This window comes from Epargyreus clarus, unplaced genomic scaffold, assembly GCF_041222505.1.
Source record: "Epargyreus clarus isolate Ecla_fem2 unplaced genomic scaffold, WU_Ecla_fem_2.2 ptg000006l, whole genome shotgun sequence".
NCBI lineage: Eukaryota > Metazoa > Arthropoda > Insecta > Lepidoptera > Hesperiidae > Epargyreus > Epargyreus clarus.
The window spans coordinates 13,014,764-13,041,502 of record NW_027332214.1 but is presented as its reverse complement, the minus strand read 5'-3'; the positions used below and the strand labels follow the sequence as shown (position 1 = coordinate 13,041,502).

The 26,739-nt window shown below is 33.0% G+C and overlaps 1 protein-coding gene and 1 non-coding gene across 2 annotated transcripts in view; one reads left to right on the top strand and one right to left on the bottom strand.

Annotated features, from left to right (window-relative positions):
- The window catches only part of LOC140742994 (neural cell adhesion molecule 2), a 292,771-nt gene that overhangs the window by 20,753 nt on the left and 245,279 nt on the right, over positions 1-26,739 (bottom strand). Inside the window, exons 5-9 of the mRNA XM_073074118.1 lie at positions 13,541-13,673; positions 13,035-13,243; positions 11,161-11,271; positions 1,413-1,616; positions 219-370 (exon numbers count right to left, since the gene is read on the bottom strand). Of these exons, the coding sequence (XP_072930219.1) occupies positions 219-370; positions 1,413-1,616; positions 11,161-11,271; positions 13,035-13,243; positions 13,541-13,673 (809 nt within the window). The remainder of the gene's footprint in view (positions 1-218; positions 371-1,412; positions 1,617-11,160; positions 11,272-13,034; positions 13,244-13,540; positions 13,674-26,739) is intronic.
- Positions 24,626-24,728, top strand: LOC140743008 (U6 spliceosomal RNA). The gene has a single exon (XR_012102322.1). It is a non-coding gene; the product is annotated as a U6 spliceosomal RNA (small nuclear RNA).

Sequence of the window (26,739 nt, the reverse complement as noted above, 5' to 3'; positions counted from 1 at the left end):
CAACAAAGAGCAAAAGCCGACAAGAAAACGATAACGAAAGAGGGAACAGAATTTAACGACGCCCTCGTTGTATTCTCCGTCCGTAATGACCCACTAACTCTGAAAAACACGCCGAAACAATGAGGGACATAAGTCATTATTATACAGAGGCCGAAAAAACTGAAAAGGAATCTATTAATTAAAGCACAATGGAACGTCTCGATGGACAAAAGACTCACGTTCTTCGCCATCCGTTTCAGTTGTCTATTGTTCTTCCACCACGTCACCGACGCCTCGGGTCGGGACCCCGTCGTCTTGCACTCCACTTCATACCTCTTATCCGCTGACACTTGCTTCTCTTTAGTCAGTATGTTCACCGTTATCGGTTTCACTGCGAATGGAATGAATTTGTTAGTTTTTATTTTCAACATCCGATGCAAAGGAAGGAATGATATATATAAGTTAAATGCTATTTATTATCTCTAAGTATACTTTTATTGTTGTTCTTTTAGGTCCCAGAGGTTTTTAATTAACAAATAATTGCTGTATTTTATATTTATTTAATCAGACAAATTATCTATCTCATATCACTGTTACTTTCGTCATTCATGTAACCTACACTTAAGTAACCATAACATAACGGTAGGTAAGCTATGGAGCAAGTTTTTCTTCTTAATTTTAATACATAATATTATCTCCATGAATTTATTTATAAGACAATAAATAAGGTACTACAAAATACAACGACGTTGAGCTTCCAGATGTCTACGTAATTGGTTTTCAGGTAAATTAGATCAAGTAGTTGGAACAGCCAGCTTTAATCCAGGCTTTGTTTAATGAAACTTGATTTTTGTTTACTTAATTCCAATCTCTTGGGGACGTTGACAATAATCCACCCGTAAATTTAGCTCCTACACTAATCAAATATAATATTTCCAGAGCTGAGGATCATAAAGATCTCATTGCATAACAATAAAATTTGTAAAATAGAGACTAGATCATATTAATTAAAGAAAAGCTTACAAGAATTAATTAAAGAAAAAGTTACTTTAGCGTAAATTAATCAATAAAGAACATAATACAAACAATAAAAACGCATAGTCTGAAATTGCACAAGTTTCATTTATTATGAAAGAAGAACTTATAGTTACTTGATTTGTAAATAAAAACTGAGAAAAACTGGTTTAGATGACCGTGATCGCTCCATCTTTTCGTGAATGTCGTGGAAAGCGACAAAATTTAATCCAGGTAGCAGTAGATAGGTAGCAGTGTGTAGCAGTTTAGATACACTGTGGTAAAAACCTTTTTTGAAGAGGACGCCTATCCAGAAAATTTATAAGGTTTCTTCTTGAATCACAACCACTTTACATCATCAAGTGAATTGCAAACATGTTACCTTCCAATACAGAAGCAATCATATTCGTCACACTCACAATTGATATCCAGAATAAGGACTTTGGTCTCCGGCGGGGCCAGGTTTGTGTTGGAGGCCTGGCAGACCAGCCGCGCGTTGAGGTGCTGCCGCCCGACGCTGGGGAAGGTCAGCGTGTTCACCGTCACGCCGTCTGACCGCTGCTCGTATGAGTCATCGATCACCACGTTCTCCAGGTACCAGGTCACTTTGGGCCTGGGTCTGCCTGTTAAAGACAAATAATTTCACATAGATTTGGTTATAAGTAATATTATATTCAGTGTAGCAGCTCTACAATTATTTGAGTTATGACGCAATGCCACATGTACATTGTACAATAATTAATTTAATTATAGTTATTTCAATATTATTTTTTTAATGGAAGTTAAATTTAATAAATTAGATAAATTTGCATAATTTATGGAATTTCTTCCTCTGCTTTTAATCATAAAGCAACACCTTTCGAAGCTATATAATTATGTCTAAAAAGTTTATCGATACATTTTAAATTGACACACGATTTTGATTGAATTAGAATAAATGTATTTGGACTTGAATAAAGCATGTATACTTGAATAAATGCAAATGAATGTAAAAAAATGTCTTTTGAATTTAGATTTATACGTAGGTATATCATCATCAACCCATTACTGTCCCACTGCTGGGCACGGGTCTCCTCTCAGAATGAGAAGGATTAGGCCATAGTCCACCGCGCTGGCCAAGTGCGTATTGGTAGACTTCACATACCCTTAAGATTTTTTTTTTTTTTTTTTTTTTTTTTTTTTTTATAAATCTCTCAGGTATGCAGGTTTCCTCACGATGTTTTCCTTCACCGTTTAAGCAAGTGATAATTAATTTCTAATACGCACATTAATTTGAAAATCAGAGGTGCGTGCCCTGGGATTTGAACCTCGGACCCCTCGATCGAGAGGCCGCGTTTCTTAACCACTAGGCTATCACTGCTTAGTTATATACGTAGGTATATACAGGGTGAATTTTTCAAACTGGCCTTCAGGGCCAAACCCAAAACTATAAGGATTAGCGAAAAATGCTGAAAGGAGTTACGAGGCCGATTTTGATAAAAATTAAAACTGCATCATTACTTTTTTAAAATAACTTTTTCCCTAGCCGGGAATCGAACGAGTTCATTTTAAAAAAAATACATCCTCTATATTATTCCACCATCTGATAGTGTCGCTTATAAGGATCAAATTCTGGGAAGTAATGTTATGTGACAAATTAAAGGAAAAGGAAAATTTTGAAGAACATACATATTTTTCCATACATTGCCATACTAATCTTTAAGGATTATACATAACAAATGATTTATGTGTAATTCTTTAGAAACATACGTAAGTCATACCATTGAAGAATGTGTTGGTTAATCAACTAATTATTCGATGTTATAACCGTGACATACGGCTTAGTATGAGAAAGTAATAGTTTGGCAAGTAAATTACCGCCGTTTTTAGGATTTATTTATTAATAAAAATAGATAAGTGATTAAATAGTAAATTGTTATTGTTTGTTGTTTATAACTACGTTTCAACAGTAAATATAATTTTCTATATCTCTTTGTTTAGTTATCACTCGGATTTGACTCGAAAAAGACATTCTCGCAAATTGTCAATTTTACATCTGTATTAAACAAAACTCCGAACATAGCAAGTTAAATCTATTATAATGCTCCTAAAAGTAACCTTAACTAAGTTGGACATAAAAATATAAATTCTTGAAGAACAAAACGTCCATTTCGAATGATTTGAAACATTGAGCCAAAAAATTGTTAATACGCGAAATGTTTAAATTGACAAATGGCGGGAACTTAACTGCCAAATTAATATAAAAAAATATGTATTTTCTTAAAATTGAGGCTTTTTCTTTAGTTTGTCATGTATCTATACTTCCCAGATTTTGATCCTTATAAGCAACACTATCAGATAGTGGAATAATATAGGCGTGTATTTTTTTTTCAAAATGAACTCGTTCGATTCCCGGCTAGGGAAAAAGTTATTTTAAAAAAGTAATGATGCAGTTTTAGTTTTTATCAAAATCGGCCTCGTAACTCCTTTCAGCATTTTTCGCTAATCCTTATAGTTTCGGATTTGGCCCTGAAGGCCCGTTTTAAAAATTCACCCTGTATATAAATTTACGTTATATGATTAAATTCTCGTGGGCGTAGCGTCTTCGTGGGAAGTTCACCAGTAACCGCGGTAACAAGGACAGTCAACCATTTAAAATATAACACCCACTTTTTATTTTGGTACAAAATATTTGTAAAGAATATTAAAGCGTTTTATTCTCAAATTTTCTATCCAATGGAACAATTTTGATGTGAAACATCTATAGCCGCACGTAAAAAAGATTTCTGGCGTGGCGACGATTACCTTTAACTACATAGACAAATGTTCTATAAGGGACAGAGCTATTAGAACAATGTGATAAAAAAAGACAACTAGTGTTTGACCTTGCGTTTCAAGTGTACGCAAACGTAACAACGTAAATATTGACCATGGAATATAGTGACCAATGATTACTTCAGTCAAAACGGGACATCGATTTTTTTATGTCAAATACTTTTTACTTGAAAAAATATAGTTAGAAATAATAAAAAACACGCTTTTATGATAAAATTAACTAAAAAGTAGAAAATAATTTTCAATCTAGGAATCATTTAAGGAAAAGTAAATAGTATAATTGTGCAAAAAATGTGGGGCGCTTTATGAAAACTGATAAATGGAGCACCCCATGTTTTTTTCACAATTATAATATTTCCTGTTACTTAATTGACAATGGCAACGGTTCATTTCGGAGACAACGGCACGAAGCATCGAAAAAAGGGACTGTCCCGTTAAAAACGGGACGTATGGACGTATATTTCTCATTGATACTCATGCTTGTCAAAGACAATGAAATAATGGAACAGAAGGTAAAAAATGTCCAGAACTGTCGATAATAGTTTTAGTACATCGTTTACGTAGAAATGTTATAGTACAGTTTAACTAAATAAATTATTATTATATAAATATATAATTTGATGAAAGAATGTATCTATACAGATGTATCGACTGGTTTAAAATATACGATTTAAAAATTGTTTATATTTATTATCGTATATTAGTAAAGATTACTCACTCCTAACAAGAAAATGTACCCAGTTTTGAGAATTGAAATAGTTGCGTAAAAAAGTTTTGCCACGTCTCCGTGCTAAAATGTCCCTAAAATATTTGAAATAATTATTTATCTATTATGTAAATTACGCAGTATTAGTTATTTATTTGTAAATTTTCTCTAAAAATGTTTTTATTTGTCAAGAATTCAAAAAAAACTTACTAATAAGCCGTTTGTGGCTTCATTCAATTTCAAGGCGGCGAAGTATCTTTACTAATTTATGTTTATTATTTTCAGTTTTATTTTACACACGACCATTAATTGCAAAGTTGTGTACATTTTATAAATGTACTAGCTGACCCAGCAAACATTGTGTTGCCATATAAATAAAAAAAATGTTAACAACCCTTATCACTTAAGAGATATGAAAAATAGATAGATAGTAGCCAATTCTCAGACTTACTGAATATGCATATAAATTTTGATGAAAATCAGTAAGAGCGTTTCGCAGGAGTACAGTAACTAACATCGTGACATGCGAATTTTATATAATCTTACCGTGGTCTTTTTGAGGATTAATTTCTGGCTATACAAAGATTGTTTATTAAATTATGTTTAGGTTAATTTATTCAATTAAAGAAATTTTAAAATACCGTATACTATCCTATATAAATTTTATGGTAATATTTTTTTATTATTTACCACAGATATCGAAGAAAATTTAGAGATTAGGATACAGAATTTCCCATATATCGATTTTATTTTATAAAAATAAACTATAAAAAGTTATATTTTGACTAAAACACACTAATATAAAAATTAAGCAGTGGGATCTTAAACTATAACATACACGTATGAACATCGTGAGCTTCAATAAAATGTCACTTCTATTCTGTTGATCTATGGTCATAGATCAATGAAAATTTTTTCATTGATCTATGACAGTTCAATTCAATCAATGAAAGTTTTTGTCAATGAAAGTGATAAAGACGCAAAATGCATGGTCATGCATTTTGCGTCTTTATCACTTTCATTGACAAAAACATACTTTGTCTCTTTCTGGTTACTCATGTAATCGTGGCGGATCGAACACGAAAAATAAACAAAATTTAATAATTTCTCTTCATTTACGTGTGATAGGTGATTCCATGAATCTTGTTTCTTTTTCGAGCATAATTTTTGCATTTATGCATTGCACAAGAAGGCATTTTGAGGCTTAAAATTCAAAATAATGACGTTTAACGTGTTCAGTGACATTCGTGTGTATTACTACGCCGCGCGAGAGCGACTGGAGTCGTTTTAACTCGTTTTACACCACTTGACGTATTTTGTATGTTTTAAGTATTGCCCGCTTATTTTTCTGATAATAAAATGTCTGACCGTGATAATTTAGAGAGTGAAAGTGATCAGCCTTCTGCAAAGAAAGCAAAATCACACTATGACACACCATCAAGTCATCAGTAAGTTAATTATTTTTTTATAATTAAAGTATGCATTTATCTGTGCATTAAGCACGCGTATATTTGGTGTGTTTTGAGCGCCAACAAATGTAAAATCTACTATCTTGGTAGATTAAAATTCACATAAAAATCATTGCATACAATGTTTTTAAATTATTAATTAATTTTAATGTCATTCTTCTCAAAGAATAAATTTATTAAGACTGACAGAATTGTATTTCAAAATCAGCTGATGGCGTGCAGCGCACGAAAGTTTTTTCTTATTTATTATAAATATGAACATTAAAAAATTAATATGTTTTTTTCTGCATATTACCTACTTTTACAAAATAATGTCGATGTTTCACATCTGCCAGGCGTCCCGTGACGGCTCACATTTTTTTTTATAATACGCGTCATTACAATACAATTCTATAAAGATTTTTCATTTGACACAGGAAGCGGTGACCTATCTTTAATAGCAGAGTATTTTTGTACTCCGGAAGTATACAAAGCCTCAAAGGGAAATTCGGTTGGGGAAAATATAATGAGACGGCTTCCTATTGTTGAGTTTTTGGATTTAGAATAAAGGAAAATCTTTTAAGGTATCTATTTTCCCAAAAAAACCCGATTGGGCGTCAGCTTATGCAGCCATAAGTAGCTAATTTCAGCCATAAAGAAATAGACATAAATAATTCTATTTAATAAAATATATATTTTGTTATACTCATAATAATAATACTTATAACCTTTGCTTATACCGACATACCTGAAAGTGAAAATTCACGTACCAAAATACACATTGTCAGTGATTTAGAAGCTTTATACTCGTTCACACGTTAGTGTTTTAATGCCATATTACTTGTTAAATTTTACATTAGCATTATAAAATTATTTTAAACCTAAGTTCTAAATAGAATTTAAAATATCATCATGCTACCATAAATCGAATTCGGGATTTTCTGGCAAACCAATGCAAAGCCAAGTGATTATTTTTAGTAGAATAGTAGTATTTACAGTAAACATGAAAAAAAGTCAGACACATTGTGAAAAATTTCTCTAAAAATATTTCTAAATTACCAAATTCAAAGCTCATTTGAGAATACAATATGTGTATTGTGTATAGTTTACACCTACAGCGCTGATAAAGATTTCTCTATTCTGACATCAATAAATAAATAATTATAAGGCTTACTTCCACGTCCAATACGTTGAAACAATGGTAACAATGCACAGTAAATGATAAACAAACAGACGTTAATGGCGCCCAACGACACCGATACCAACACGAGAACTATCACGGTGGTCCGGGAACTTTATATCTCACGATCTTTTATACATGATCATTTAAGTTTTACATTAATACCTTGCGATACTTTTCTGGAAATTATTAAAATTTTAAATAAATATATAAATAATAAATGCCTTACGATGTTTCTCTTAATTTCAAATCATTGTTTATATGGAATACCAAGTACTTGGCATGAAAAATATATTTTTGTAATGTATATTATGTTTGCGTAATGACGTAATAATTTATTTTCAAACTCGTTAATTCGATTTTTAAGTTTTTATTGCGGATTTTTTTACAATATCTCTATGTGATAGTTCCATCAAAATCGGAAATCCATTAGATATATACATATTCACACATGAAGTCTAAACTAATTGAATTAAACTAAATGAATGAACCTGAAGCTCTCAGCATAAAATAATAATATGTAGTTATAATTAGACTACTGTCGTATCAATACCTAAGTCCTATAAATATCTTCTTTATGTTTGAGCTACAAAAAACATGTACCCACCCGGAGCAATCATCAACATAAAATCCTGGGAATAAGCATAAAACCACATTGACCACCCCTTGTTGGTTTATAATTTACAATGCATTGCCGTTAAATGTTTATACAGGGGTAACAGGAAACTGGTGGAAGGTAAATAGAATGGCATAAATAAACTTGTTGTGGGCCCAAACTCGGATCTCGATTGAAAATACACGTTGTTTTGTCTTTTTAAATGGATTAACTTAGATAAACTAGTGAAAAAAATTGGATGTGTATTTGTCTATTTGTGTGTGCATGGTACCCACGACACAGGGAATCCTAGTGTGGGGCTGTGAGTGTAAAAAAAAGCGTTAAAAAATGACCGATTTCAGTAGTCATTACAAAGTAAACATTACTTAAATAATATAATTTGAGGTAAATACTAATAAGTCTCCCAAAAACTTTCGATGGCCAATAAAGGTTAGTTTTCAAAACTATAGTCTATAATAGGTTATCTATTAGTTTTCGAATTCGCTTTCACAAATTTTCATAATTACTTTCCTTAATTACCTGTCTAGAACAGTTTTGTGGTTTATTTTACAATCATTTATTTTTAGTATTTCGTAGAATCAATAATCAGTTATCGGTTATACAGAATCGCAATTAACGCCCCTTTCGTTTATTCTGTCATCAATCTTATTGACAAGTTGTCATTCCAATATAAAATTCGAAATTATTTAGAGACATCGAGATATTACACATCACGACTCGGATACGATTTGTCGTAATGAAAAAATATTCTTTTACAATATTTAATAATTATCTACTTTTGATACACCAATATTAGTTTCGGCTACTATTACTAAAATAATATAATTACGAGTATGTCACTCACATAATTTAAACGAATCCAACGACACCTGATATATTAAATCCATTAAGTCCTATGGGGTGCGGGCCGTGCTAACGAATGAGATATACATACACACGTCGTTATCAACCCATTATTGTCCCACTGTTGGGCACGGATCTCCTCTCAGAATGAGAAGGCCATAGTCCACCGCGCTGGCCAAGTGCGTATTGATAGACTTCACATACCTTTGACATTTTTTTTATATAAACCTCTCAGGTATGCTGGTTTTCTCAAAATGTTTTCCTTCACCGTTTTAAGTAAGTAATAATTTATTTCTAATACGCACATAACTTTGAAAAATCAGAGGTGATTTGCCTGGGATTTGAACCTCGGACCCCTCATTCGAGAGGCCGGGTTTCTTAACTATTAGGCTATCGTTGCTTTACGCCGTACACACGTACGCTCGAAAAACATTACCCTCCGCGGTGAGGTTCGAGGAGACTGAAAATGAACTACGAATATTTCTATCACTCATAAAACGAACAGTACGGAAGTATTATCACAGACACATTTCAGCACTAAAAAAATGCTGCTAAAACAGAAATAACGACGGTCTTAAAAATAAAAACTTTCAAACTTAAATTACTTACTCGAGTGACAAATTTAGAACTCTAATCAAAACTTCACTTCAGTTGTTTAGAGACTCGAGTTGACTTCACGAGAACACACTCGAGTTGAGATTTGGTGATTGGTGAAGTTCAGTAGTTTGTTGACGAAGCTCCAAGTTTATGTATTTCTTTCCTTTTAGTTTTATGAATGGAGTTGAGTTTAGTTTCTTAAAGCGGCATTTGGATTTTCTTGTATTTGTAAAGCACTATTTCCGTAAGGTATTTAAATGACGACTCAGTATCACATTAAAAAACAATCTGCATATAAAATGTTAGCTATATCAACAAAAATATATATAATTTAGGCTAACTTCGATAATATACAGATTATGTAGATTCGTTGCATAATTATATACAATAAATTGACATGTTAGCTTTTGTTTCAACTAACAATATGAAACATATGGCTACTGCCGCCCATGGATTTCTGTAATCAACCCCAGATAGGATTAGATATTCCTACCTGAGGTCGGCCACAGATGCACCGCTACCCCTGAGGACTAAGCTGGAACGCCTCGGAAAAGTCTGTCTTCCTTACCACACCCTTCAAACCGGAACACAGCAGCGCCTAACACTGCTGTTATTAGGTAGAAATAGGTGTGGCGGTGGTGCCGCCGGAGTCGAACCATAAAGGGTTCTACCACCTTCAACTTATTTATACTAACCTCTATAAATATTTCAATATTTAAAAAATAAATATTAAAAATTAAATGTTTTGAAGACGAAGCGACCGTCTAAACAATCGGATTCCGCTTGTCTAGCAACCGCGATTATTCGAACGCGCATCTTAGAACTAAGTCGTTTTTGTGGAGACGTATAATATTTCGCGGTTGCAAAAATTTCATTCCTACACATTTCTTTGTTCGACAAAGAACAATATTTACTCGATGCTTCAGAGTAACTTCTGGTTATATTTGCAAAATTATTTGGAACAATTCAAGACAATATCGCTGGATAAGGCTTTCTTTTAGAGACAAATTCGTATAAAGATTCTTACCTATTTTGTCAAGAAATACCAATATTTACAAAGTGCTTTCGTGAGACTACAAATACTTTGTAATAAAACAATGTTATTTGACAAGACAAAGTAACAGTATAAAATTATAACATATTCATCAATCTTTTGTACAATACTTTTCCATGGACATTACAATTTATCAAAGTTTGCCTGAAATTTAAGACAATTACAAGAAATTATGACATCATCATAGACTTAGATTTTTCGCTACGCAGTATCATTACTCCAGGAGACTAAGATGGAACTCCTTATCTTTCCTGGTTTCATTGTCAACCCATTACTATCCCCCTGTAGGGAATGAGTCTTCCAGAGTGAAAGCGGCTTAGGCCGAACCCTGCTCACCTCCACCTCTGAGAACTTTTTAAAATCTCTTACGTGTGTAATTTTATGAGAGGCCGAAGATCATACATAGAATTCCATTCCACTGTCTCACTGACGGATACAGGTCTCGGAATGAGGAGGATTAAGCGATAGGCGACGGCGTGGGCCAAGTAGACGTCACATACCTTTGAATTATTTTAAATAAATCTCTCAAGTTCGCCCTCGCGATGTTTTTCTTCATCCCTTAAAGCGAGTGATAATTAATTTCTAATACGCACATAACTTTAAAAAATAATAGGTGCCTGGGATTTGAACCTTGCACCCCTCGATCTTAAGGCCGATTTTCTATCACTGCTTACACTGAACTATTACTGCTTATCTACTTAACCCAAATATATTGTTCAGTCTAGAGTTGGAAGATGAAACGTTCCAACATAGTCATTTGTCAATACATTTTGGGCTTAATTCTAAATGTTTATGGTCTTGCTCTAATTATCAGAAGGACTGTATGCTCTTTTACTAAGTTCGTGTTAAAAAAATCTAGGTAGTTATCTATACATATAGCAGTTTATAAATAGTATATTAATAACGTACCTCCTTCCACTTCGCAGATGAGCAGAACATTGGAGCCTTCATTATAAGGCTCCACTAGCTTCGTTCTATCTCGTCGTTTCGCGTCGTATATCGTTGGACGACTCGGAGGGACTGGAAAAGAATACTTATTTAATAAAGATGAAGAAACCTATTCGCTTAAGTATATCGCCTTACAGAAAGTGAGGTTAGTTAGTTTATTTTTTATGAAAAAAAGGAATATAAAAATTAATTCTTAAAAAATAATAGAATGAATTTCTCTGAAAAGAGATCTGAGTTATGCTAGTTCTACGATGATTTCTTTCAGTGATAAAGCAAATGATAATGTCAAATACGCACCAAACTTTAGAAATTAGAGGTATACCCGAATTTGTACCCCGGACTCCTCGATTGAGAGGCAGAGTTTCAACCGTTAAATTATAACAGCTGTGACAAGTCGTAACACATACGTGAACCTTTTTTTGGAATAGTTTTTCTAAATTCTAACTAGATTTTTCAAAAACAATCTTTAATAAATCTAAAGCATTGTTACATGCAATAGTTTACCTTACATTAATAAACCTTATCTTAATAAGGTATTGTTCCACAAAAAGAAAAGGTTAAGCTTGTTAATACCTCATGTATTTCTATCGATTAACTGATCAAGAACTAGTTGCTTATCAAGGTAACCTTAGCTCAGTCTATTAGGTTTCTCGAGCAACATTGATTTAGTATTTCAATTTAGCTCCGGGCAAATGAAATCTTGAAGTTTAATACTTGTTGTTTATTATTTGGAAATTGTAACGAGAAAATAACAACAAAATATTTGTTCGACTTTGTCAAGTTACGTCACAATGCCTTCAATACTTACAATAATGTTTTTATTATTGTCTGTCGCTGTTTGTTACTTTAGCATAACACCTGCTGCAAATTCTCTTCATCCACCCAGGGTTGACTGGTAGAGAATACCATCCGGCATTATGTTTGCCCTTTTGTACATTTCTTAGAGGTGATGCAATAAATTTTTAAATAAATAAATAATGTTAACTTATCTGTAACATTACCTACGATTGGAAAATACATATGGCTCGACTTGGCGGAGGCACTGCCGTGCCTCCTGATTTCATTAAAGCGAATTAATATCAAATCCCACTCAATTGAAACCCTAATATCAATATTTTTCTTAATGAAATATAATTTATCCCCAAACGATTTTTTTTTATAATATACAAGTAGCAGAGGAGCATGCAGTCCACCTGATGGTAAGTGGCTACTGCCGCCCATGGACATCTGTAATCAACTCCAGATAGGGTTAGATATTTCTACCTGAGGTCGGCCACAGATGCGCCGCTACTCCTGAGGACTAAGCTGGCATGTCTCAGAAAAGTCTGTCTCCCTTACCACACCCTTCAGAACGGAACACAGCAGTACACTGCTGTTATTAGGTAGAATTACAGCTCTAATATTATAATATTATTCTATTCAGAAACTGATTGTGTTAAAGCAATATTTTTTACTAATATTAAAATACTTTATCTAACAGAAAACAAAATTAATGAAGTGAATAAGATTATTATATTACTTTCAATTGAAATTTCCTTGTCAGTTATTTTTATACAAATTAATTAATGATAAACATTAATCGTAATTATTCCTCTGTAAGTCCTCAATAAATCTCTGTTCTAAAAACTAATATCCCTTTCCGAGACAGACGTTTTCGTCTACAATGTTTTAGGTATGAATACACCATCATACCGGATATGTATTGTTTGATATGTTTTAGAAATCTTGGGAAACTTTTTTGGAACATTCTGGTTTCTTAGGCACGAAGTCTTTTTCGCTATACGGATTTACTAAGACTAAGGTATAAAGGGTTATTTTTGTTAGTCATAACTTACTTATAACACTAAAGTTAACTTTCAAGTTCCTCGTTGGAGAGTTCTTGAAGTCCACTCTGCATCTGTAGACGCCCGCGTCGATGGCCATCACGTTGTCAATCATGAGGACAGCAGGTGTTGCGCCGCCGCGGAAGAACGCGCGGTTCCCAAACACCAGCGGTGAAGACCACAACTTGGGCTGGTTGTAGGAGCGGCCCCGGATGTCGTAGCTGAAGAAAATAATATTTTTATAACAAATATCATTTTAATACTTTTTTGAAGAACTAAGTACCTACGCTGTACTTCAAAGAAATTTGTAAGGATGTCTTTAAAATAGCTACGGCAGATTCTGTGTTTGCGCAAAAGGCTAAAATGACGGTGAACGCTGGGTATAACCAAGACTATTAATTTCTCGTAGAGAAGAGACATAGTCTCAGAGGACGATGACAAAAAAATACGTTGTGGGTTCCTAGACAAACCTAGATATGACTCTAGTATAGTTTCAGTATACCAAATCCAAATTTCACCTGTACAATGGCTCTCCATCAGACTCCTTGAACCAGAGCACCATAACGACAGCATCGTCTGAATGAAGAGGCTGAATGTCGCACGGCAATGATGCCTTCTTCCCGAGCACGCCTTGAACGTCCGATGTTGGCACTGAAAAGAAATATATGTCATTAGATCCAATATATGTACTTCCAATATAATGGTTGGTGACCTGCCTAGCGGAGCTTTTACTTTGATAAAAGGGTTCCGGGTTTAAATTACGGCCAGATACACGTTACAACTGGGTCAATATAAGAGTATTAAAGTCAAAGTATCAAAGTAAAGAGTATCTACGATTGAGAATCTTCGTGTGGGGGCTATGTATGAACAATGTAACATTTTGCTTCTCAATTGAAATAAATAAGATACACAAATTGATCACAGTTAAAGACAACATGATTAATTTAAACGTAGCCAGAGCTACTAAAATAATGAGGAGACAACATCAGCGATATTTTAGCAAAATCTCAAGCTTTAAAGCTAAAGTTTTAAAGCTAAAACTAGAAAAGGCATCTGAGATTCGAAACATTACACCGAAGTAGACTCCTAAATCCAGGTCGTAGATTTAAGCTGGAAACTAGTCTTTTAATAAATATAGAACCGCTAGTCTTAATGCGACAGCAGAAAGACATTCCTACTTTAAGGATTACGTCAGATAAGCTGTAGATAAAAGTAGGCCTGATGGAATAGTATAATTATAGGTAGATTTTATAAAAATCAATTTGGTATAGTCAGTGCCGTGTTGCTGGGCATGATGTTTTCTAATGAGGACAAAAGGTTAAAAGTAAAGAAGAAACATTTCAATGATGGGTTTTAACTAAACTTAGTATTTAGTGATTGCAAAGCATGTGACAAAATAATGTGAAAAATAATAATTTACGAACACAAAGCAAATGTAACGATCAACAGTACTCATGTTGACTGTAAAAATATATCTATTATTCTGATTATATGTCTTTCATCGGTACGCATTTATAGACATAATTTTGCATAAGTAGGTATATATAAAGGTTACTACAGAGACCTCTGTCAAAATATTCCACCGATATGCGCATAGTTTAAATCCGGTCCGCATCTGCATGTTACTCGTATGTGTTCGGATGCATGAGTTCCCAGTACCCCGGGTGTAATAACGTGGGAAAACTGCACTTGACTTAATTCGTAATTTCAAACGTAAATCAAGTTGATAAAAACACATTGCAAATGCAATACGTCCTAATATATGAGGTTTATGTATTCATAACACTGGATATAAATTATTTTATTTTCTTTCTTCATTTTTCGACACAAATTAATTTACTTTTTAAGTTTTCGTTTCACCAATCAGCAGTTGAGCGTTTTGGTAGAAAATTCACCTAAACTCTTCCAGTTATAAAGATATATATCCATACTTATCAGAGAGTCAAAACTAAATGCAATTAAAAATTGTTTAGTAATGGCATTCAAAAGTTAGTAGAACTTAATTAATAATTCTACTAAAACTACATATAACAGTACAAAATTACCTCACAAATTGCAAAAATGTTTAATAATAGAATCAAGAGGTAATATAAACGATAATACAAAGCACTCTATCTCCACATCAGATCAGATTACACGCCCCTATCGAGCCACGAGGTCAAGGGATATCTTTCAACTTAATCATATTTGACAATATTGTTCTAAGTTTTGACATTGAGGCTTCTTATGTGCGGTACAAAACTTTTATTGTTATTTATAAGATTGACATTTGTGAATAATAATTCTAGTTTCTTTTCATGACATCTATTTTTTTGCATTACAGTTAGACATTACATGGAACTTAATATTTAATTTAGTTTAAAACCAATAATAGCGATTGTTTGTTTTCTAATTCAAGCTCCATACAAATATCCGAACAGTATTAAAATTAATATCACATAAATTGCAACAAAGTTTCATCATCGAGTCAAGAGGCAATATAAACTACCGGATCTCCGAATCAGATCAGATTATCCGGACCTATCGAGCCCCGAGGTCAAGCGGTTCCCGCCAACTTAATCATATCTGACAATATTGTTCTAACATTAACAGTTTCAACTGAGGAGGCAGAAGGACAACAAATTGTCTATTGTACATTCTGTATTCTGGAATACGGGGAGAATGATTAAACTAACGAGCCGCTGTCAATGCATGCCATACACATATATATAATTATTATAGAATTAGCAAGTAGGTTAACTAACGGTGTTGCTGTTATTGAGGTTAGGATATCTCATGTTAAACATTAAGGTCTTAACACACATAGGAAGATATACAAATCTATTAATCTTATTTAAATTTGGAGGTGGTAGAACCTTCTATCTGCTTATTTATCACTTTTTTCTGCTCAATAATAGCAGTGTTCAGCACTGCTGTATTCTAGTTAGAAGCGATGTATATGATAAGGGAGAGGTACAAGTATTTCTGGCTGTCCTTAGGTAGGACACTTATTTGGGATTAATAATATATGTTAGTGAACTTCACTCACTCTCAAGTCACTTAGATGGTATACATGCTCATTTCCTACCTTTCTGTTATAAAAATAACTAAATTGTCGCTATTCCATAACACAATATAAACAAATATACAACTTCCAAACAAGAGGCAATATAAACTACCCGGTCTCCAAATCAGATCGGATTACACGTCCTTTATAGGTCAAGGAGTATCCGCCAACTTAATCATCTCCGACAATATTGTTCCAACATTTAGGCTTCTGCTTTTGTGCCGGGCAAAACTTTACCCGTTTCAATTGAAGAGCGGAAAACACGACTCTTCAATAGTGAACCTTATTGTAATAGTTTCAGCGAGATACAAATATTTCGGACGTTTCTACCTTTTGTTATTCTGTTAGCTTTGTGAACTATGTAATTGCTGAAGTTTCCAAGGCCATTTTAGTAACTTTCCAAATTATATTTCTTACCCCTGTAAATTCAAAGAGCAACTAATTCTGTTATTTGTAACAATATGAAGACGAGAACTCCTCATATTGTATTCTCAAAAAGATATGAATATAAAGTTACAAATCATTTGAAATTTCATAACCATATATGAATTCTTTAATTGTCAATGAAATCTATTGGCCATATCAAGATTAAAGGCCAAGGAGGAACTGTCAAAAACATCGCTAACAGTATTCTTCCATAATTTAGTCAATAAAACCAGTGTACAACATTGTTAAGCACAACTCCAATTTCAGTTGAAGATGGGGGGAAAACGCGAAGCTGCGTAGTGAACCGTCTCGTAATTATTTCGAGGGATATAATCATTTGAGAATCTCTGGCCTCTGTAATTCTGTTAGCACTTCGAGCGATGTCGTTTGCGAAGTTCGGGAAGTTTTGAAGGTCAATCGTTGCGAAATAAGATTTTGTGCCGTCTTCTACGCCGACTCGCTTTTTAATTTCTTGGAAAATACTAGGATTAGATTTTTTGTTTCTCATCTTTCTACTCTTTTATTATTTAAAATTAAAGAAGATGAGTGAGTAACATAAATAATAAATACAAGTACATTACTGTCTCAACCATACAAATTAAAAATTTTCAACGCTTTAACAGTATTTGCACCAATACATCGGGTTTTATCACAAAAAAAATCATTATTTATAACTTTGATACATTTATCCAAAATCACTTTCAATTCTTCAGAAAAACATAATTCTGGGTAAAATAATTACCTTTTCTGACCTTAACAATACTACGTTTACTTCTAACCAATTGCCTTCAACAAACACTGAAAACACTACCTTTCCAAGTAGCGTGTCGATTCAAACAACATTAATAATAGAGGCGGTTCCCATGTGCCCGTACTGGCAATTACTGGACTGGGTTTGACCTCAGGGGCTTTAAATAAAGGTTATAAGGTTTCCTTTGTAACCACTGGATTAAAGGTTACTGCTTGATCTTTCTCGCTTCCAACTCTGCAAAATTTAGTTTTGTTCATTGTTCATCAAATGTTTATTTTAGTTTTTATTTGTATTATATCTTCCAGAAAGTGTTGGGATTTCAAAACTTGTTCACTCCTCAGCCCTTCAAATAGTTTTAGTATCCTTTTTTCAAATAATAATATTAACGGGTTTTCCTCTTTAATTCTGTCGTAGTACACAAAATGGAATTTTGATATACAAAATGGAAATTCGTACACGACAAAAAACGTAGGCTTTAAAAAGACTTTCGAATGTAATGAACTATACAGGCGAATATCAAAAATCTAGACACGTTACAACGGCAATATTTCATAAAGTGTTCTACTTAGTAATGGATCCAGCATATCGTGCTAAGAACGATAATGGCTCTGTTGTTCCTACCGATAACTCAAGCGAAACATGGCTATGGTCGATTTACATGAATTGTGTTGGCTAAAATATCACCTCGAGCCATTTTACTCAAATTACACCAATTTCAAGCGAAAAGTAACTGCAACAGCCATTAATGATATCCGACACATAACACGGTAAACAAGTCATTGTATAGTTATAATAATATTACCTACAGATTTTTAGCTCTAGCTGATACTGCCACTGAAATACCAATTTTACAAGTTGCATATTGTTATATTGTTTTTATTATTAAAATACTGTCTAACCTCCGATAGGAGTGGAGAACGAGGTTATTAAAATTTAATCACAAGTGATGGGCGTTTATTATTTTTACATTTTTAAGTAATTGATCAAGCACGACAAAATAATATTTTTATTACCGTATAATTTACATCTAATCTATTTATTTATAGAAGCATAATATAAAAAATGTAAATCTCTGATCAAACAGATTGAATAATATATATTTATCGAATTATCTTTAGGAATAAATGTTTTGTTCTCATCACAATATACATTTATAGGCGTATAGTAGTACAAATTACAAACTGGTGACATCGATAGTTAGTAATCAAAACAGTCTTCACATATATAAAGGCATAATTGCCATATTATTTACTACGTCCCAGTCACATTTGAAGTCATTTTTTAAAGTTACTAACTCTTACATCTGTTTCATCTATTACATTGGTTTCAAAAGACGATCTTTGATAGTCACAAACAATATTATGAGCGTTCTTTCACTGGGCTAACTATACACATTAATTTCTGTTACATGTTACATTATTTGATTGCAATTGAATTAAATTTAGAGAGACTTAAAAAAACCAAAAGAAAAATGTACTCATAAATTTAGATTTCGTATTTATTATATTTTATATACTGACCTAAACATGAAATTTAATAGCCTTAGTACCCTTGTATTATTTAAATTGATACGAGAAATCATAAAACTAAACGCGAACGCTCACTCGATATTGCAATGTGCCCATCAACCACTCTCGAGACGTGATCCGCCTTCGAATCCACACGTTTGTGGTTTCCTTTGAATGAAAGCGAATATCACGTAATGTTATCCAATTTCCTATTTGTATTACCAGGATTTTTGATCCGAGCTTCTCCATGTGGGCTGTGATTCGTATCGAACTAAAAATTAATACGGATTATAAATGATTCTCTATGAAATATTTTTTATCCAAAATTGTTTTGAAGATTTCTATCTTACCAACTTTGATATTCAAGTTTTTCTCTTCATTCTAATTTACAATTAAACATCTCATTTGTAAGGGAGATTTCATTTTAATACTTTTTATAAGAAGCATCCTAAACAGGCACTTTATATTCTTAATTAAATGGATATCAGTAAATTCTTGGATCGTATATTTTTAATATCGAATATGTTAAATGAATAGAAAATACAAAAATGTAAAATTTTAAATAAATGTTTCGGACTAATCGGAGTATCTTCTGATTACAAAATCATGAAACAACGTTCCACTCGATATATCCAATCAACCATTCTCGAGGCGTAATCCCCGTTCGAATTCTCACGATTGTGGTTTCCTTTGAAAGACTACCACGTAATGTTATCCAATTTCCCATTTGTATTACCCGGATTTTATGGTCAAAGTTTACCGTTTAATTTCTAACTTGTCCCATTATAAGGTGGACTCATAATTACTTTTATATGGTCAATATCGTTCGTGGTCTGCTTTGTTCCGTTTCTCGTTTCAGAGATAAAAGCATTTACTTCAAAATCCATAGATTAGTCGGTTTATGATCCTGCGACGTGATTTTATTTGTACTGTAAAAGGGAAAAAAGCAATTAAATAATAGCGAGGATTTTTTTAGAAGCGATAATATTATAACATCACCAGGTGATGTTGATGTAGGTGGCTATTAACCGTGGGGTATCATTCGCTACTATATAACCTACTTACAATAATATTTCAGCAAATTTTCGTGTTTAAATACTCAACTACTTACATTAAAATGAATGTTTTCATTCCAATAATATTCTGTCACACATTTCGCTCATCAAAGGCTATTGTAACATTATTCTGTGTTCCAATTAATTTCAATGTAGTTCACACCGTCATTATTTACTGAAAAGCATCGCTATTGAAATGTGGTGGCCATTCTGACCAGAACACATCTGTTTTAACAAATATGCATTTGTGGTTCAAATTTAATTGGTAACTATCGTTAATGACTCGCGATTTGTTAGCAATATTGATGATTATAACCAAATTGATTATAATAATCAAAATGCGGCTATATCTATTCGCACTCATGTCATCAGATTTTAAAGTGGTTACCACTAATTGCAGCACGGGGAACTATTCACAATGCATTTTATGTATTTAAAATACGCTTTCATTAGATAATAATTAAAAGTAATAATTTTAGTGTTACATTTTTGTTATCCATTATTTCATATACAAAATTCTTTTCACACACACCATATGTGAAAAATTCCCTATCTTGGTAAATACGTAATTAATTGATTAATAAATTCGTTTTGTTACTTGTCCCTTTTTTGCATAAAGAATATTCAAGCACAACTTTGCAATAACACGGCTTGAATATTTCAAATGATTTTACTTTATTTTCTATAATTGCAACGCGCTTGAAGTGTGTGCTTAGAAAGGTTTAGTTTACTTAGAACTAAGCCGGCGGCACTGTAAATGAGAAACATGAAACGACTTAGTTTTATGCAGGTGTATAAAATCCAGGTCGACTTGCGTTCTAGGGTCATTTACATATGTTTTATACAGTAGCAAACGTTCAAAGTACGAGTATATAAAGTTAAGTAGTCACTGCGTCAACTCAGTCAATGCTTCTAATGCTGATAACTAAGTAACTTCTAATGCTGATAACTAAGTAATGATTCGACCAATTAATTAATTCGGGATTTGTGTATATTTAATATTATGTTTTGTGTATAACAAGGGCCCGATTTCACTTCCCATAATGATATCCATATAAATTTAAAACGCTTTAAGTAATCGTTAAAATTCAACATTATTCAGCACTACTATATTGCTAACAACATCACCGACTAATGCTAAGTACATAGATTCATCTACGTACAATGTACATGCATCTAAAACAAACTTTAAATTGAATTATAATATTTGCTGTTCAGATAAGTCGATATATATTGCCAATTTTCAATATAAAATAAATAAAGTACTCCTCCAATACACAGACACTATTACAACGAACTACAAAAACTTTATTACAATAAGTATAAAAATCCAACTAATTAAGCCCCGTCGAAATACAAGATTAATGGACTATACCGCGAGAAAACCCGACATACTTACTGTACTACCGTCAGGATTATGTCATCGAAGAGTGTTTAATCATTTTCCGAAATTAATTGCCTGTCCGTCAGACACAGATCATAATGCAATGAATACAATGAGGTGTTTCGGCAAAAACATTGCCCATTTTATTTATAAAGAAATTGTCATATTGGGCTTAAGAGGATCCGGGTACAAATGATGTAATGTTTGTATATGAACCGCTCAATAACTGAAATGACTCAACAGAGTTGTTTCTGAGTTTTTATGAAAGGCATTCGATTAAAAAACCTTCAGATATTTTTATATAGAAATTTTTATATAAAAAAAACAATGATATTAAAAAAATATATACATAACGACGAGTAAATAATCTGTCTTCTTTGTGAAATCGCTAAGTAAGTATATAATGTAATAAAGCGATGTCCTGTTTACCAAAGTATTAAGTTTGAACTTGTAATCAAAATATGTAATTTACAACCATCTTCAAAATTGTAACAGACTCCCATATCCTAGCAGTTATTTTTACTCGTCTACAAATTGCATTTAATATTTATTGGAATTATCAATAAAACTACAATCACAAACCAGATAGAAAATTACAGTTATTAAATTGCTTACTCAATAAACGTTGTATCGTGAAATAAATTGTGTCTAGCACCAATTTCAACTAATTCACAAGTAAGTGCCGCGCGTTCCGAGTCACATTCACAGTAACTTCAAAGCAATGTACATAGTCACAGTACTGACTGTGGCAATGAAGCTCTGCATCCAGATGCGCCGCGCCGTTCCTTATTACGTTACGTTGAATTGAAACTGATTCCGCAGTCTACTTCAAGTCGGGATTTCCAGCAATTTATTGTTCTTTTATTAAATGGTTACATATGTAGAATTTCACAAATTACATTGTGAAGAGTTTTCCTCCTAAGTTAATATCATAACACAGAGAAGCTACTTTGAATATTAGAAATAATTGGCCAGGTACGAGTCGAACTTGCATATGGAGGCTGCCGTACCACCCAATTACCACCATCGTTATGCATCGTCTGTAAGAATTCCAAGTGTGTATCTATTACGGTTCCGGAGATAGCCCTGTGACAGACGGACAGAAAGCGAAGTCTTAGTAATGGGATTCCGTTTTTACCCTTTGGATACGGAACCCTAAAAATTATACGATCAGAAAATTGCTATTTTCAAAATTATTAATTTGAGTACACTTTAACTAATTGACAACAAACTGGATCAGCTTGCATTTCCAAGAATCACGTTTATTATGAAACTCTTTGTTGTAACGTCTGTTGATTCTGATTCTATAACGTCAGTAATATATATGTATTGATTAAATTAGTAGATACGATTAAAGTTTTGCGATTCTTGAAACATTTTTAGAGGAACTAAATCCTACGACAATAATTTAAGAAATAAAATGAAATATTTACTTCTAGCCAATAAATGCAAAGGGGATTCTTTTTATATACATTCTTCTATCGGAGCTGAACGTGATTTCAAATGAGAAGATTCGGTCATAAACTCGGGAGAAATGCCTCTCTTTATCATTTTCAATACCTTCTCCTTTTTAAGCAGGCCTACAACATAAATATAACAAAAGTCGTGTAATAACAATTAAATTTCTGCGCGTACGTAGACGAAGAATAGATAGAAGCAATAGATTTTCGAATGGAGGACGTATGTAACGATTTAAGCCTATGACTTAAAGGGTCTCACGCACACCTGCACCAAACCGGTGTTTTTCCCGGTTGTAATGTTGACAATTTGTTAGGGAAACTATAATCTTGTTTCTCTAAAAATTTGTCTTTGCTAGACCATAAATATCAATTTGTACAACATGGGCTAAAAGCTTGTATTGACGATTTACGTAGTTCTCACAATTCTTTTTCACTCTAGCGGCACCTGAAAAAATATAACGAAACCCAGGATTGAAACTTAAAATGCTCAGACTGGCAGACCAAACTTCTTTCATTCTGAACATTAATAACTCGGGGTAATTATGAAGTCCAACGTATAGACAACATTGGAGTTCAATAAACAGAAAAAGAACAAAGATACTCGTAAATCATGTCTACACCGCAAAATCTTAAATGTGGCACCGCTCGAATCACACAATAATACGCTTAACATGGGAACACGTGTTGAAACACCTGAACTGTGGAGAAGCCAGGGTGTAGATACTGTAACTCTATTCTTGTCCCAAGATTATAGGGACAAGGCTTCATACATCTATGAAGTCGACTATCAAGAGGTTTTCTCACAACATTTTTATTTGTCTTCGATAGTATTATTAGAATCAACGATAAGCCTATTTGAACGTATAATCCTAAACATGACAGACCATAATTCATTATACAGTTACTCACTGGCCGAATCGAAAATAACATGCATACATCCAAAATATAGACATCATTAGAGTTTATCAAAAATAAAAAACAGGCCGAGATGAAAATCTAGTGAATACCGTAAAATCTACCGAAACCTGACATCACTCGAGCGCACACAATGATACGCTGAACATGTGAACACGTGTTGAAACACCTGCGCCGAGGGGAAGCCGGGTACACCCCGGCCGATACCGTATGACAAATATTGGTTTTGGGTAAGTTACGCTGAGTGAATGGGGGATTAAAATTTATGTCGAACCATTGTTTTCTTTTGTGTAAATACGAGTGTCATGTTTCATTTATGCAATTTGATTTCGCTTGTATTTTGTAACGATAGATCTTATATATATATATTTTGGAATAAATGATTAATAAGAAATATATAAAATTTTATATTACATACAAAATTTAATTTTGCATGTAACTATGCCTGTTATAACATGTCTAATTGGTCCATTATGGAATGGTTAAAATTTATTCGTTACTTATATTTGTTTATTTATTTATATAGATGTTCCTTAACTGCAAAGATTTTTATGATTGTAGGCTTCGTGTTTTTATTGTATGTACAGTTTATTAATGTCCAAGTTTTAGTTTAATAGCACTTTTCCTAATCCTTAAGAAATTTGGAACATCTTATCTGAGAAACTTTAAAATACATATTTTTTAATACTTCAGGCTTTATTTCAAGTGGAACGGCGTAACTCAGTGAGGTAAAAATTTGGAAAAGGAAAGGTGCGAAAAGGTCTTCCCCTGCAATAAATCTGATAGAGTTCTGAAGAACTCGTTATTTGCCAACCTACACGGTATTGTCCGTGACATGTGTGCAAACACATGCACTAGTGGATGTGAGGAGATAGCACATCTCCATACATTTCCAGTTCATAACACATTCACAAAGATGTATTAAAATGTTTGAATTACGCGATAATATTAGTCTAAAACCATATATTGACAAAGATGTTTGAATGTACTACTTATTTTTGTTTAGGAAAGAACATCGAGCTTAGCGATCGGTGGGTCAGAAATGAGTTGATGTTGAATCGCTTTGACAGTACACATACTAAAATTGGAACGTTACAGAGATGATTAGTATTACCTCTGCGCAGTAATGAAACACAAAATCGTGAATAGTCTGCAACACAAAATAATATATTCTACCGCTCTACTACCCTGTTACACTTTTAGGGTTAGTAATATGCTACACTATTTTTTCGGTAAATACTAGATTTTTTCACACTCTACTTAGCTGTTTTTAAAATAAGCCAACTTAACTTAAAATTAAGACAATATATTCTTTAGAATTTATACTACTATAATTTAGTAATAGTTTCACTGACAAATGTTTCAGTGAAACTGTTACATATCAAGTAATTACATGCACGTGTACACATATTCAACTTTACATGTGTACATGATTTGCAAAAAATACTGAAAACGTCGGAATTCGGTACTTGTCGTTATTTGCGGTCGCACAATGGAGTGAGTGGAGCGACAAACACGTTCCTGGAGCAGACTGAGGGGTTCCTGTAGGAAGGCCCTACCATGGGTTTTGGTAATAATATCCCCATAGTGTTATGGTACAAAATTATTGAATTATGGGTATCCTTCTCATTCGGAGAGGAGCCCCGTGCCTAGCATGGGAACAGTCACGAGTTGCTGATGATGATGATGATGTTAATTTTATATATAAGTGTAACTCAAATGATAATAGTAAGTTGTTTATTGATGTCCTAACCAAACAAAACGACTATCGATTTTTGGTAGATTTGACGCTTAATCATGTTATTCGCAATATGTATGATAACGCAACACATATTGTTAATAATTTTGTAGTAATAAAATAATAAATCGATACAGCGAGTTAAAGTACATTAAAAGATTACACTAATATTTTTTGTAAAACACTCATTTGAAGATATATTATAATATTTGCATAAAAATGGCTAATGATATGTATATTATTATAACACACTTTTCAAATCATCACAAAGCAGCGCGAAAGCAAGTTTCTGATTATTAATATTATATTATACCAGTCAATTTGAGTCACATCCCATCAAATCATAATTTATTATAACATAATGGTATACTAAATTAACATATTGAATGCAAATGATTATTATTATTACTAATATATTAATGGTTTTTGACAAATTTGTCGCTTAACTATCATTCAGTGACTTCTTTTACATTTAACTTATGGTTAATAAAGACGTTTTAATAATTTATGTTTCAAAGTTCTCGCCGATTTAAATAAATAGGGTATAACTAAAAATATGTTTCATTTGTAAATTATTGACAAAGCAGATATTACAAGGATTTTAAAATCAGCAACCTTTTGGTGTTATTAGACGTCTAAAGATTCAAAATTTATCATAAACAATACATAGACCTGAACATAGAATCTCCTTCATCTTCGCAGTTGGTTAAAAATCAAAATATCTGTTTATTGTACCGAATAAGGCAAAATTCCCTTCATCAACTCATTACTGTCCTAGTGCTGGGCACGAGTCTCCTCCCTGAGGGCCATGTCATAGGCCACTACGCTCGCCAAGTATAAATTGGTAGACTTTACCTTTTAGACTCACACATTCCATAACACTACACAAATCCATTCCCGTTAACGTTAACAAATCTCCGAAAACGTTTCGAGTTACAATAGTTGCGCCAGCACACAGTTCAAATTTTTGAATGGGACCAGTCCCGACTGCTTTTTGATTTCCAAATAAGATACGGTTTCTTCCCCAGACTTGTTTATTGAATGCTTAGGGATGTTTTGGACGACCCTTCGTTCTAATCACGGGCTGTAAATAAGGGAGGCTTGAACCGACATGGGGGCGTGTTGACATGTGTTTTGGAGGCTTTTGTGCAACGCTCGTGGATCTTCGTGTTTTTCTCTTTACTCTCATACTTAAGATAGCCTAGTGGATGATAGCGTATAGAAGCAGCTCGTTTGCTTTTGAATTTTATGGTATGAAAAATGTATGTGTATTTCAAACACGGATTTCATGTAAAAGAAAGTAGAAGTACAAATGCACGAGCATATTCTAAATAATGTTTCATACTGCAAAATTATAAAAAGTGTTTTTGCTGATCTCAAATCGATCACAAAATATAAATACTTTTGTAATATTCATAATAAAGAAGCCTGATT